This window comes from Echinops telfairi, unplaced genomic scaffold (assembly GCF_000313985.2).
Source record: "Echinops telfairi isolate 266 unplaced genomic scaffold, ASM31398v2 ScPeMD7_7468;HRSCAF=8506_0, whole genome shotgun sequence".
In the NCBI taxonomy this organism is placed as follows: domain Eukaryota; kingdom Metazoa; phylum Chordata; class Mammalia; order Afrosoricida; family Tenrecidae; genus Echinops; species Echinops telfairi.
Window position 1 is genome coordinate 46,844,367 of NW_022111369.1, and position 15,776 is coordinate 46,860,142.

The 15,776-nt window shown below is 42.2% G+C and overlaps 1 protein-coding gene across 1 annotated transcript in view; it reads left to right on the forward strand.

Annotated features, from left to right (window-relative positions):
* RASSF6 (Ras association domain family member 6) overlaps window positions 1–11,144 on the forward strand; it is a 67,471-nt gene extending 56,327 nt beyond the window's left edge. The window contains exons 4-11 of the mRNA XM_004703371.4: window positions 4,497–4,678; window positions 5,360–5,457; window positions 7,921–8,105; window positions 8,903–9,004; window positions 9,476–9,527; window positions 9,973–10,091; window positions 10,192–10,289; window positions 10,390–11,144. Coding sequence (XP_004703428.1) covers window positions 4,497–4,678; window positions 5,360–5,457; window positions 7,921–8,105; window positions 8,903–9,004; window positions 9,476–9,527; window positions 9,973–10,091; window positions 10,192–10,289; window positions 10,390–10,465 — 912 coding nt within the window. The 3' untranslated portion in view covers window positions 10,466–11,144. The remainder of the gene's footprint in view (window positions 1–4,496; window positions 4,679–5,359; window positions 5,458–7,920; window positions 8,106–8,902; window positions 9,005–9,475; window positions 9,528–9,972; window positions 10,092–10,191; window positions 10,290–10,389) is intronic.
* The last annotated feature ends 4,632 nt before the right edge of the window (window positions 11,145–15,776 follow it).

Genomic DNA, 15,776 nt, shown 5'->3' on the forward strand with positions numbered 1-15,776 from the left:
AGGGGTCCCCTTGCTTTCTAGAAAACTCAACCCAGTTGTTGAGTCAACTCCAATTCCCGGGATCCCATTTGGTCACAGAAGAACTGTGCTCCGAGGGTTTCCGATGGCTGGGAGGTCACCAGGCCCTTCTGCTGAGGTGCCTCTGGTGGCTTTGACTGGCCCACGTGGTGGTTGACATGAGCACACTACGACGTGCACCACCCAGGAGTTGCATGTGCAAGGAGAGAGATTTCTTTGACCTTCGCTTGTTTGTCCTGATCCTGCAGAAATAAATGCACAAAGCTCTCCCCAGTGGGGTTTTTATGGCACTGGACTTTGAATATGGAAATTAAGCTAACTTGATCCCTCCTATAATTTTCAGGAAAATTAACAAATATTTCAGGAAGAATCACACCTGTCATGTGTTTATTCTCTCTTTTGTCATCCCTCTTTTCCTTGTTCCCTTCCTTCCCCTCTCCTTTCTAATCCTTGACTCCCTGACTCATCTCTATTTCGTGTCTAAGTGCTCTACCTGGAGACAAGCCCGGTTTTTCCTTTGGCAACAACACCATGATGTGCACCTTGCCAAATCATGTTTCTCAAATATTTTTCTTCAGCAATACCAAAAATTTTATAATTCCCTACACATGCCATGCTGTTCCTTGCTTTTTGCCTGAAAGTCTCTCCACTTCTCCTCTGGAGTGGCTTGAGTCAGGTAACCTCTCCAGAAAGGTTTAGCTCACCTTCTCCATGGGTATGTAGGTGCATGAAGATGTTTGCATCACTTTTAGAGCATGCAGGTAACTGTAGAGTTATGAATTTATTTTCACCTCCAGGTGACAAGCTCCTCAACAGTAAGGAGCATGTCTTATTCATTTTTGATTCCAGGGTACCTGGTGCAATGAGCGGGCTCAAAATTAAGCGGAGCCCTCAGAGGCCTCTGGCTAAATTACCTGATCAGCGTAGTGAGAACTCTAGCACTCTGATTAGCGCCCTATCCAAGTTAAAATGTGCCGGTGTGCATAGAATCGAGTGCTTATTGAAGAGGACAAGAGAGGCCATGGTGCCCCATGCCCTTCACTTCAGGGAGCTGATGATTCTAAATTACTAGGAAGCGTAGGAAAAAAGTACCTGTGGGGGCCTTGCTTTCAGAGCACTGTGTAGTATGTGACCTCACAATTAGCCATCAATCTTCCTTGACCTAAGAACTCGCTGCAAGGTTCTCTGAGCAGTAAGTTCTTGCTGGTACATTCTAATTGATTTACGAATGCTTGATAAATAGGGAAAGATGTTAAAGGAATGAATCAGGGCACATTAAGCCATCACTATTTAGAATGACTCTCCCAAGCTACTTTTTAATTTCTCAAGTTCAAAAGACTTGTTCATGAAAATCTGATATTAGGGATGGGTTTAGGAGCTTTGGAGGACGAGATACCATAGGTGGCCCTCTGTGTTCTGTCTCAAACCGCATCCTTTACTTTTTCATCTAGAGTCTAAAATTCATTGCAGTGGCCACACAGAACTCACAGACAATGCTCATGGATGCAGACTTTATTAAGGAAGTTAATAGGTCACAGAGTTCATTCAGGGCTGCTAGTAAGTCCCCAAAGGGCATGCCACTCCACTGCAGGCCTCATCCTAAAGGCATTTAACTCCAAGAGTCAGCGAACCCCTTTCCCGAGGCACCCCACTCCAGTAAACCTCAACCTGAAGGCACTCGGCTCCAGCTCTGTAGGTCAGCACACTCAGCTCCCCCAACTGAGTGCCAGAGGCTGGCTCTCACTCAGCCAGCCTCCTGCCCCAAACACTCGGCTTTACTTGCTCTGTGGGCTGGGAAGTCCACCACTCCTGATTCTGCTGCTGTTCCTCTGATGTCACAGCTGTCTTCTGGATCAAGGAGATTCGTTGCACAGAGATCTCAGTTTCCAGAGGATTCGCTCCACTCTTGGTTCTTGCTGGTAGTGAGATTCCCCATTCCTTCTTATCAGAGAGCTTGTTTTATACCCAGCAGAATGGGCCATCACAATATGTCCTGTTGACAAGTTACACAGAGATGAATCCCATCAGCGTTTCCCTCACCTTCTTCCCCATGCAGGAAAAAGTCATTTGGTGGGAGTTACAGAGACTTTGGCAGTAGAGCCACATTCCATAATCCACTGCTCCTCCACCCTCCATAGATCGCATCACACAGTAATAGTATGTTTATCACGAACCTTCTGTAGAAACCATTGGGAGTCCTGGGTGGTGCACATAATGCCCTCTCTGCTAATCAGCAACACCTAGGAAGAAATGTCTAGCAATTTCCTTCTGAAACAACAGTCATTGGAAACCCAGGGAGCACAGTCCTGCTCTGATACATCTGGGGTCACCATACGTCAACCTGATGACAACTGGTTTGGATGGAACCCTTCTCCATCTATCACTACTTACCAGACCATGGCTGTGCAGCAAACAGGATGTAGAAATGTGTGGCCTAAAATGAGAAAGGGCTATCTAGAAAATGTCATCAGTTGACCCTTTACCACAATGACAAGATTTACTGGGAGAATATTTGAGTACATGCTTACAGTGTATCAGGTATTTCTGGAGTCTAAGAATTGGTGGAGGGGTGGCAGGAGTGGGGGAAGCTCCTGCCCTCACAAATACACAGTCACACACTCAGGGGTAAGATGAGATTCAGTTCTGATTAACTATCCAGTTATCCCAAATACAGCCAAATCGCCGTTGTAATACTGGTGATGGGAAGCTACAATGTAATTTGGAAGGCCTACTTCCTGGCCTCTGATCATGTAAAGGGATGCCCCATCTAAGGGACTACTCTTGGTTTTAGTCCATTCCTAGGCACTCTCACTCTGGTTGTCACCCTTAAGGTGACATTCATTTAAATATTGAGCTTCACATTTAACTGTGTAGAGGATTAGACTTGTTTCTTACTCTATAAAGCTTATCCTGGGTTTCCTTTCCCAGATTGGTTTTCTGTGGGCAAATTTCCAATAACAATGTGGCAGGATCACAGAGCTCATATCTCCAGTGGGTAGAAGTGGACTCAAATCTTATGGGAGTTGTGGACTCGGCTGCAGGCAAGGCTGTTAGTTCATTATCTGAGAGAAGCATCCATCTTGTTTTGATAGCTTATTTTAATTATGTTCAAATGAGACATGCTCAGGAATTGTCAGTTTAATGGGAGAGGTAGAAGCTTAAAAATCAATCAGCTTGTTTAAACGTGACCACCTGTGACGCTTTATAGAACACACTCAATTGAAAATACTTTGATCTCTCCTATCTGGTCAAAGTGCTGTCTTCCAGATATTTTTTTTTAATTAAAAGAAAGAAGAGCTTCGCTGAGGGCATGTGTGCTCGCAACATCTAAGTCTTTCTTATTAATGTCTTTTCAAAATCAGCTCTGACACACTTTGGGCAAGTCATGGCATCAGGACATAAAGAGCAGAAAGTGGACAGGTGTTCATTTAAATCACATCAATAGGGTGGATTTCTCTTTTCCTTCTGACAATACAGGTAGGCAAATGACTATGTTCTCCTTGTCTAGATAACGTTTACCTACTTTGTACTGCTTCACTCGTTAGAAAACTTCCCCATCATTGAAGTTTTTAAATAACATAAAATCCTGAACTTTGGTCAGAGCGATGCAAATAGCCCTATTTGGGCATTAACCATTTGATTGCACAGAAACTTCTAACCAGCTTCTTTGGAAGTCTCTGCGTAGTGGTCCTCCAGTCTAATCACTTGCGCAGTGCATGGTGCTGCACTTGGCACGAGACAAACGCAGGCGTGAAAGCGGGTGTTTTCTGCTGGAGGTGGTAGGGAGGAAGAGGGATTAAACGCTGCATATGCCCACTCATGTTTGTGCTGAATCTGTGGGGTTTGCCAGGGACGTGGAGGATTTGTGAGTCCACCGGTCTACATCCCTCATAGGGACTGCCATCTTCCATTTGAAGTATCATCAGATTGGGCCACTTTTTCACGTGTGACTTTCCATTGGTATTCTCCCTTTCCTTTTGCTATCTGCCTCTTTTGTTTAATAATCTGCTAGAGATTTAACAAAATATATAATCACATCTACCATAAGATTAATTCATTTCTGTGTCAGAACCTGAGTAGTTCTTCTTCTTCTTCTTCTTCTTCTTCTTCTTTTGGAATAGTTCTCCTTTGAGTTAAATTCACTACCTGTAGTGTATGGACTTTATGACATTTGGCTTTGACTGACTATATGCAGGAGAGTTGAGATTGCTAGAAAATTAACAAATATTAGATAATGTCCTTATCGACCTCATAAGGTTATTGTGAAGCTCAAATGGTATATGTATGGGTAATTCAAAAAAGACTTTAAACGAAGCCAGTGGCCAAGGGGAAAAGAATCACTTATTCATATTCACCACTCTGAGTATTCATAAACATGTCTGTTCAGAAGGAAAACAAATATTGTGGGGAAGGTCCTCATTGGGGCAAGAAAGACAGTTTCCATCAAATGTCTGTTTACCTGAGTCATCGTGAAACAGATGCAGATGACTGGCCCTTTTGATGAAACTGACCGGGATCATTTTAAACCCATATTGAGTGATTGCCGTGATGTAGAATCCCATGTCGAGGATTCCACAAGTATGAACTCAGTTAGTCCTCATAAGAACCCTGTCCTGCCTCATGCACACATTAGCCCCACTTCCATGATGAAGACACTGAGGTATGAAGAAGAAACATAGCCTGTCGAAGGCCAATGGGTCAAATAACTGGTTTCTCTGCTGTAAAAAAATAAAAAGCAGCCACCAGTTTCATTTTTCTGGGCAGTAGATCGTGTGCTTTGCCAATTATTAATATCCTACATAGGGTCATAATTTGCAGCCAGGAAGTTTCTCATACATTTGTCTCCTCTGTAAATTGCGTTATTCACAGCCATCAAGACCTTGAAAGATGGGCACCACATCTTACTATTTGAGCTCTACTCTGTATAAGCAATGCCTTGAGCATAATACATACAAAACACATGTTTGAGTAGTCTGTACTTTGTACTACGTGCAGTAGGATTGTAAGATAGCTTTACAAGGATGGGTTATATTGGTTTCTACTAATTCTATTTGCACATAGGTGTTACAGGATCTATACAAACTTGTGTTTCAGTCTGAAACTGAATTATTGTGGTCAGATATGAAAATAGGCTCAAAAAAAGCACAGGAAGTATTTAAAATGCGTGCTATCCACTTTGATAGATGTGCCACTTTAATATCAAAAAATTACCATTAGCTTTGTATAGGGTGTCTAACTATGAAGACTCAAAATTACCCTATTAATAGTATAAACCTAAGAACCACCATGGCCCTCAATGCAGATGGAACTGGAGTCACTTACCTGACTAAACACTTTCCAGGGGAATGACGCGCTGGGGAGAGTTTGATGATCTGCATCATATCAGTGAGCTGGACAGAAGCCAGATTCCTGGGACAGAAGCAAAGGGCGCTAAGGAAGGTCAGTATCAAACACTTATGAGTAGGGAGGGCCTTTTTGAAAAGCTACTATAAAATAATATGTCTAGATGTTTTTCTGAAATTCAACATTTTACATACCACTCTTGAGTAAACTCTTGTTCTATATATATATATATACCTGTACATATTTTGAGTGTAAATTGTATTAAGTCTCTTAGAAGCATACTACTTAAGTCACTGTAGTGCTCATATGATGTTTAAAAACCTTACTTTGCTATAGAAAAATATGACTAATAAATTACAGCAAGTCATATATATTTATCAGATAAGAGAGATAATGACTTGAATAATATTTGTGTACATAAAATTGTTCAATATTTTCAACAATGATTAGGATCATTTATCATACTCAGTAACTTTTAATATTAAAGACAAAATTCCTGAGACCTAATCCTACATCTTTTAAAAATTTGAATATTTTACTTACTAAGTTATACAACATTGCCCCTCTCAAGGAGACAGGTATTCTCAGGCCACTTTCATATTTCACAGAGTCATTTCCAGCATTTATTTTAAAAGGAGAAAGATAAATTTTCCCTCAAGTGGGCTAAAACCAAACTTGCCAAACTAATGAAAACTGCCAGCTGTCAAAGCAGCTGTCACCATGAGGATGGCAATGTAATACCAATCATGAGAGTGGAAGCTGCCACTTGATGAGACTTTGCTGTGTATCAGGCATGTGTAAACCAATCCCACTGTCATAGAATCCGTTCCGACTCATAGCATCTCTAAATGGGGTTTCTGAGGCTGCAAATCTTTATGAGAGGAGAAAGCCTCCTCTTGATCCAGTGGAGTGGGCTGGTGGATTTGAAGCTCACTTTGCAACCACCAGTCCTGTGGCACCACTAATTCCTGAATACGTGTAGCTCGATGGAGTGAAATCCAAGGAGAAGCTGACAGCGGGGCTCAGGGTGGGTGGATTTTCCAGTGATGATGATAGAGCAAAGTCAGATTTGGTCTTCACAGGGTAGCCTGCTGGGATTGTCTTCTCAATTTCAGTCATCTTTTCTTTCCCACTCCTGCTCGGCTTTTCCACTTCAAACCATGTCCCATAACAAACATGCTCTCCCACGGGGAGGTCGTTTTCAGTCTTTTCAGATCCTTGAGGTTGTGTGATATAAATCCGCTGCAGCTAGCCCTTTGAGTTCCAAAGACACCCAATATTTTTGGCATTACAGAAAACATTAAAACCTACCTCTATCTTCACACATCATCAACAGAGAAAAATGAAGGATCTATTGGATAATACTCTAATTATACTAGATACTTATTTAAAAGCCCAAAGTGAAATAGAGCAAAACAATGTCTTCTTATTGGATACTGACATTCCTGGTTGAGGAAATTAGCAAAGATGTCAACTTGAAGTACACGAGGGAGCAGACAGCCGGCTTAAGTTGTCTGCCTCTTTACCTTAGAATATATTAGAGGCAAACCCAATAACATTTGAACACTGATGCACACCTAAACGATAGGTAGGTTCAGTAGTAGAGAGTCAATGAGAAAGAGGAAGACCCTGAACACGGTGGCTGCAACAATGACTCAAGCATGGCAGTGACTGTGGGGAAGGCACAAGACGAGGCTGTGTTTCATTCTGCTGTTGGCCACAGGGTCGCTGTGCATGAGAACTGACTTGATGGTACCTAACAACAATAACAGCAATGCTGCACTGCAGTCTTGTATTCCAAAATATGCTATAGAAATTGAACTAACGCAATAGCCTAATTATTACTAACAGATTATGGATCATTGTTGTGTATACAAGGCCTGATGAAAAAGAATGAGACCATGGGTAATCGGGGTGGGGAAAGTCATTTAGGTCAGAATTCTGAGTTAACATATGTGAATCAACTGAATCGTGTTACTACTAGGCACTAGAACGAAAGATTGTTGTTTTCCTTTTGCCTTTATCGAACTTGGAACTACAGTCTGTGTGGTGCTTCCCCAGAGAGCACCGCTGCCTTCTCAAGGGTCTTTCAGAAAATGTTTAAGGGAAATAATGCCCTATGTTCAGTAAATTTTAAGTTAAGGAAAAATAGGGATCCAGCTCTGAATCTATCATTTATAAGTACTGTGTCCATAGGAAAGTGGTTCAGCTCACTGTACGTTTAACTCTGGTCTCAGAATTAATTAGGAAGTTTCTTCCAGCTGCGCTATTGCAGATTCCATATAATATACCAAACTCACCACCCCCCACTCCCCAAAAAAGTAAAATTGAAAAAGTGCTGAAACTCTAGTCATATGGTAATTTCCTTTGATATAAAATTCATTATAAGAATTTTTCAGAAATAACCCCAGATTCCATTTAATAATCAATAGGTAGCTAAGTGGTAGACTACAATTGTCTGTGTGTTTTTTAAACTTAATGAAAACACATTCAGTTGTGCCTAGGATACAAGGAAGGGGAGTACTAAACGGTCTGAGCTTATCATCTTTATTCTCCCAGAATACTTATCTCACTATAGCAGTACCTTGAAGTCTCATACAGAAGAAGAACCAGAGTCCCCACTGCTCTACAGAACCATGAGCGACGCAGCCTTGGTGAGAAAAAGGATGAGGCCTCTCATGATGGAGAGAAAAGACAGATGCAACCAGAGGGCCTCCATTAATGGACATTTCTATAACCATAAGGTAAGTTACATTTCCATCAATTCAATTTCACAGAGGCTTGTATCTGTTGAACTAACAATACTACTCAATTCAACTTACAATTAAATATAGTGCTAATAACAATAGCATGTTGCCTGTGTACTCCATCTCTGACTTTTGTGAAGTTACATCACTAGGTCTTTTGTTCTGAGATGACTCTGGGTGGACTGGACCACCAATCTCTCTGTTAGTTCTGTGGGAGGTTATTACTGGTCTGTGCCACCCAGGCACTCCCAAATAACCACAGGAGTCATAGTGTATCTAACATTTGGGGGCATTCCCATTGTGTTAAGTGTTAAATGATCTGTTTTAAGTCTGTGTTTTAAGTAACCAGTAAAACAGCCTTTGTTTTCTCCCTTTACATATGAGTTCACAGAGATTAACTAATTTGTCTTCGTTCTCAGCGCTTTTAAGTTTCAGCTGTACACTTGAACCCAGGTTTATCTGATTTCAGAAGCCAGGTTCTTAACACTATGAAGGGTGAACCCGTCTGTATTGGGACAAATTAGTATCTCCCCAAATGTCATGACCACCTAGAACTTGTGAATGTGACCTCATTTGGAAATAGAATGTTTGCAGATATAATTACTTTGAGCGGTCCTGGACCCAGTATGATTGGTGTTCTTACCAGGGAACAGGAGCCATGTGAAGATGGAGCCAGAGACTGAAGTGCTGTATCTGTGAGACCAAAGGTGTTCTGTGAAATGGCCAGATTCAAAGCATTGGCTCGTATTGTTAATATCATTTAAGGACAACTGCCTTCTTTTTATGTTTTGTAGACATCCATTTTCACTCCAGCCTTTGAATCCAAAACTAAAGTCAGGGTAAACAGTAACATGAGAACTGAAGAAGTAATAAAGCAACTTCTCCAAAAATTCAAGGTACTCTTCATCACTAAACAGCTATAAATGTCATGTATATGATGTAACGGTAGAAGCTCTTCTAAACACACTCTTCTGAGAAAGACCTTGAACTTGTTAACCCAAACCAGCCCCACAGCCAACAAGTCCATTCTGAGTCAAAGGGACCCGATACAGAAATTCTGAGACTCGATATCGTGACAAGAGCAGACAGCCTCTTTGTCTCCTGTGTCGTGGCTGGTTATAGGCTTGAACTACCTACCAGGTGGTTAGCAGCCCAAAGTCTACCATAATGGGCTGTTCAGTTCTGAAAGTTTCTCTCTTAGTTATAGTAATCATGCACCGAAAGAAATCATACTTTTTTCCAGTGAAACAGAAATCTGATTGTCTGAAAGTAGAGAAGCAAATAGATAAGTTGAATCGAGCTGGTTTCGATAAGATCATAGGACAACAAAGATTCACATTGGTTTATGTATTTTTTCCTTTTGACAGATTGAAAACAGTCCCCAGGATTTTGCTCTCTACATTATTTTTTCAACGGGAGGTAAGGAAGCACGATCATTTAAAGCATCTTCTTCTCACAGGATTCCAGTATGCTGACAGTTTCTGACCATGGGGAAGGCAGAAGGAGGGCAGTGGGAGAGAAAGAAAGGGTCAAGGAAAAGGGTGGAGAAAGAATACTTAAGTACAAGTATTTGAAAGAATGAGAAATTACATATAGCATATCCTTTTTTGAGCCAGTGGTGCGTATTGATATTAGCTATTCACATAGACATCTATACGGACGTCGATATGAGCTAGCTCTATTTTCAGTTCATGGAAAACTTCTCATTTCATTTTGTTATTTAGAGTGAGTGCCTCCTGGTGAGTGTCCTCTCTAGTCCGGTTTATTTCCAGGCGAGGTACAGAGAGAAAGAAGGGGTCAACAGTCTTCCTTCTTTGTCTCTGTCATGAACTCCTGATGAGGGGGATCTTGTTTTCATGGGCAGAGCAGAGACGGCTTAAGAAGACAGACATCCCTCTACTGCAGAGGCTCCTACAAGGACCTTCGGAGAAACATGCTCGCATTTTCCTCATGGATAAAGATGCGGAAGAAATCAGCAGTGACGTACGGAAGACAGTAACCCTGATTCCTGTCTTTGTTTCCCGTCTGAACCAGCACTTCCAACACAAACATTTGACCTGCTTTCCTCTCTTTCCCTCTGCAGGTGGCTCAGTACATTAACTTTCATTTTTCTCTCTTGGAATCCATTCTTCAAAGATTACATGAAGAAGAAAAAAGAGAGATTCAAAGAACAATAACAAAGTAAGTCAAGCGTAAGCACCCTGGGTGCTTGGCCCTTTAATCGGCTTCCAGGCACACAATACGTTCTGTTTTTAATCTTTGTCTCTCTCTTTGGTTTCAGATTCAGGGCAGAAAAGGATATTATTCGGAGATGTCTTCAAAGTAAACGGGTAGGACAAACAGAGACGACAGTCTAGCTTCGCAGGCCACGGTGGCCATTGCGGGCATGGAACGGGACGAGACGACACAGGGCTTTCTCTGTGGTGCACAGAGTCGCTACGAGCTGGCACCGAACAACAACACCCAATTGCTTAAAACATGTCACCAAGTTAAAGAGCTGTTGCTATTTGACGAATACACAAATGCCATCCCTACATCCATACAAATATGTGTCTCCATCCCTGAGTCCGTAGAAAACTGAATAGCCACAAAACGTGCCTCTTAGAAGTGGTGGGGCTAACTAAGGTTCACGACTGGATGAAAACGAGCTAGACTTTAGTTGCAGCAACTGACATGAGCTTGAATACTGTGTATTCCACATGCTTTTGAAGGGAGAATACGCAATGACCTTGAACGTAAATGGCATCCTCAGGCATGATGCAGTGTAAGTTGCTTTTAGCAGCAACTCTCAAGAGAACGGAAACACCATGGCCCGATTCTCAGAAATGGCTCAGAAGTAAAAAGTGCCAGTCCTTGAACTAAAAAAAGAAGCACATTCTTTTTTTTTTTTCAAGAACTTGCTTTATTAATGGTTGTTTGTTTATTTGTTTTTGCAGTCATATCTTTCCTTCCCAGCACACAGTAACCTTTTTTTAAAAAAAAATAATTTTATTGGGGGCTCATAAAGCCCTTATCACAACCCATCTATCCATTGTGTCAAGCACATTTGTACATGTGTTGTCATCATCATTTTCAAACCAGTCTCTTTCTACTTGAGCCCTTGGTATCAGCTCCTCAAGAAGTGCATCCTTATACCACCACCATGACAGTATTTTATAGTTCCGTGCAAATTCTGTCATGATCACAGAATGGAGGGCTGTCTTTACAGGAGTAGATGAGTTTGGCTGTCTGTAATATCAGAGCTACCTGTCCATGGAGAAGGAAAATACTAAGGACTGCAGTAAGAAATGTAAATGATGATTTTCTCAACCTGAGTCCTCTCTGTTTCTCTGCTCTTCTGATTATGTTCAAAAGTGTTCTTGGGCTTTCTCCTTTAATTTATTATTCATTATTATTGTCAATTGATCTAGTCTCCACCCACCCACATATACCACAGAGACTTAATAGATTTCATCAGTTAGGACAGTACTCACGGGGACTCCGTGTGCTCCATGAGGCTTTGAAGGCCATGACCTTTCAGAAGCAAATCACCAGATGTTTCCTCTGAAGTGTCTCTGAATGGGTTGGAACCACCGGCCTTGGGCTCAGTGAGCATTTAGCAGTTTGTACAACCCAGGGGCACATGGCATTAACATGAATTAGAACTTGGAGGTAACAGGTTTATATTTTGTTGGGGGGGTGGAGGGGCTGTTTGTTTTATCTTGTTTTTATTTGGTTTTGGCTGAGGACAATATTTGGTCCACAGTATTTATTTGTCACTAGACAAAAGCAGCATACCGTGCAAAGCTGGCATCCTGAAGCCAGGCAGGGAATATGAAGCTCAAACCAGTGATCATTTCTCTGACCCCGAGAGACAACCCTGGAGATACTCCCTCATGTCTTTGCTAGTCTGCTAAACCCATTTAGAAAGATAAAACAAACACAATACACTAGTGATGGAGACATTCCAAAAGGATCCTCTACCAATGTATTTATGAACTATACATTGAAAAGGAGTTCTATGTAACATCCTTCCATTCTCTAAACCACTTCCATGTGAATTCCTCATATAGTTGCATATACTAAAAGTCCTCATGGAAAATGACAACAAAAAGATGGTGTGCCAATATTAATCTCTGAAAAAATAGGCTTCAAGGCAAATATCATAATGAGAGACAAGAATGAAGAAATACTACATAAGGGATTAAAGGAGCAATAGCCCAAGAAGACATAATCATAATAAATATATATACATATATATACACCCAAGGAAAGCTCTCAAAATACATTAGTGAAGTCATCACAGAATTGGCGAAAGAACTAGCTCAGCAACAATAATGAGAGATCAGTACACCCCTCTCAAGGAAAAAAACAGATCATCAGAAAAGAAACTCCATAAACTTCTCAAGGGGGCAAAACAATCTTCAAGATGGATAGAAATACTGTGATGGGTAGATATTATGTCAACTGGACCCTCCTAGGTAGGGGTGGAGTCAAACTTGTCATTCAAGTAACAGCCTAATAACGCCTCTTTGGTGTCTTAAGCCTTTTGTATAAGAGCAAGATGAACTGAGACAAATTTCTCTCTTCCATCTCACCTTCTTCCTGGCTGCAACTTCATGGGGGCTCTGTGTCTGCCTCAAGGGTGGCCTCATGTGGGCCACCCCACCCTGAAAGCTGTCAACATCCTACCATGTTTCCACCAACCTTGAATCTATGAGACTCTGCACCAACCAGCCTGTGATCTCACTGCTTCCTGCTTCACCCTTCTGTACCACCAGCTTGCACCTCCATGAGTCTGAAGTGTGCCTAGTTAACATCGGTTCCATGGACTTGGGTTGGTCTAGGTGGGGATGCCTCTGAATGTTAAGTTGCATCTTGATATAAAGTTCATCCTTGCATATAGATGAGTGTCACTGGTTTGTTTTATAGACAACTCAACCTAACACAAGTTTAAAGAGAGTAATAGAAAAGACTTTGATAGAAATCAAAATACTGGATGGGACACTGGTAAGTGCTCAGCTGATAAGTAAAAGGTCAGTGATTTGAGCCTACCAGTTGCTTTGTGGGAGGAACTTGTGGTAGTTTGCTTCTGTAAGGATTACAGCCTTCAAACCCCCAATGGAACAGTTCTACTCCATAGAACTGTAAAACGATCAGAATCTTTTAACAGTAGATTAGAATCTACTAACAGCAGTGGATTCATTTTGATGTGGGAGAGGGATGGCATAAAAAATACCTAATGAACTTGAATTTAAATTTAATTTTATATAAATCATTTTATTGGGGGATCTTGCAGCTCTTACAACAATCCATACATCAATTGTATCAAGCACATTTGTCCATATGTTGTCATCATCATTTTCAATTGTCCAATTGTCTACAGATGGGTTTGGGGTCCCCATGTCAACCCCCCTCATTTGCATCAATATGGTTGTTTTGGGTCTTCTGATGCCTAATCACATCTATACCTCATGATCACACAGGTTAGTGTGCTTCTTCCACATGGGCTTTTTTGCTTCCCTGCTATTGAATTTAAATTTAAAGCTACCATTTCTTGAAATAAAACAGCTGCACACTTTTATAACATAAAAGAGAAAACACAGAGGACTACTAAGCATAAGAAAAATAATTCACTTACCAGTAATCAACTCTATTAGCCTGTGTCCAATTAGGATACCAAAGCCACACAGTGATTTAAACAGAAGTTTAATAATTATTATTAAACTATCAATCTAGGATAGGGGAGTAACCACAGAGATGGAAAGAGAACTCGAATGGGTGCCCTAACACTGAAGAAGAGTGTCACACAAGGAGTACCTTGGAACCAGAGTCCAGAATTTACTGGAGAAGGTGGAATTGTGGCCTACTGGATAGTGAGATAGGAGCCCTGGTGGCATAGTGGTTACACAATGGGCTGCGATCTGCAAGGGCAGCAGTTAGAAAGTACCAGCTGCTCTGTGATAGGTAGGTTGATTGTGCCAACCTGACCACTAGGAGCATGTGGGATTAATAAGGTCACAGTTTGATTGGAGGGCAAAAAGGTAAATGGCTCGGCAAGCCCCACCCTTCTCTCTTGCTCTCTGGTGATCAGACTAGCATGCAGCTGCTTTAGCAAGTTCTCTGCCTCAACTTGTGAGCTACACTGCCTGTGGGACAGCCAACCCATGGATTGTGTTGCTAGAGCTTGAGGTTCCTTCAAGACCTGTTTCACCATGCTGCTGATGTATACATCGCTTGAACTTGAGGCTGTCGGATCCTGTTGTCTTGCATCACTTGAGTGCAATATCCCAACCTGCTTGAGTTCAATATCCCCAACCTGCTTCGATAAGCCCCTGAACTGCTGACTGTTGGTGACCCGCCCTGCTGTTTGATGCCTGTGGCTGGACTGCCTGTATTGCCATAAGGAAGACTCAGCTGTCTGTTTCCTTGACCTTGGACCCAGCAGCCCTGATGAGTTTAAGGATTTCCAGTATGTTAACTGTTCTACAAAAGTCAGTTGAACTGAGCCCTCTGTACTGCTGTGTGGACTAATTAGCTGCTATATTCCTTCATGCTGTATATATCTATCCAAATATAGATATAGATATAATCATAAGTGTCCTCATTTTGTTTCTCTAGAGGACCCTGTCTAACACTCATTCCTTGAGAGAAAAACAGGTTTCTACTCCTGTAAAGAGTTACAGTCTCAGAAACTCACAGGGGCAGTTTGGCCCTGTCCTACAGGTTTGCTATAAGTCAGAATGGGGTCAATGGCAGTGGGTTTGTTTTTCTGGTTTTGGGTGGCAGAGATGTTCCCTGGGCTGCCCAAGCCAGAGCCAGGCCACAGCTACCAGACAAAGAGAAGCAATCCTCTTGGGTGTGCACTCAAACCAAACCAAACTCACTGCCATTGAGTTGATTCAAACTCATAGTGACCCTATAGGATAACAGGGGAGGGGTGTGGGGAGCTTGCCCATGGTGGGTTTCTGAGACTGAGGGGAATAGAAAGCCTCATCTTTCTCCTACCAAATGGCTGGTGTTTTTGAACTGCTGGTTTTGCAGGTAGCAGTCCAACTCATAACCACTGTGCTAGCAGGTCTCGGTTGTGCACTCAGGCTAGAGTTGCAGCCATTGAATCAATTCTGACTCACACCAACTCTAGGGGGCAGAGTAGAGCTTGTGGCTTTCTGAGATTTAACTCTTTGGTAGCAGAAAGCTTCATCTTTCTCCCATTGAGCAGCTGGTAGTTTAGAACTGCTGACTTCAGGCTAGCATCCCAATTTGTAACCACTGTGCCACCACGTCTTTCGACCACAATTGGGCAAGTATGTAGAAGGAGCTAGGGTGTGTCACTACAGACACAAGCCCTAGAATGCCCAATACCTATATCAAAACATTCAAAGGAAAGAGACATTGAAGGAACATGTGAGCAAAGGTTGCTAAGGCTGATGGGGACAAAGTTGCCAGGTCCAGAGGGAGCTGGGGGACCACTATGGGAGCGGCTGGCACTAGAAGTTGAAGAAAGGGTGCATTTCTGAGTGTGACTCAGGCCTGAGCAGCTTGAAGAGGCTGCACCGGACAAAGGCTGGGCCACCAGTTAGTTAGACGGGCAGCCACACTGGCGCTCTGCAAGGACAGTGCAAGGGTTGTGGAAAGACTGTGGCGAACACTGGGTTGAGCTACGATACAGGGCTGCAGGGAGGCTCC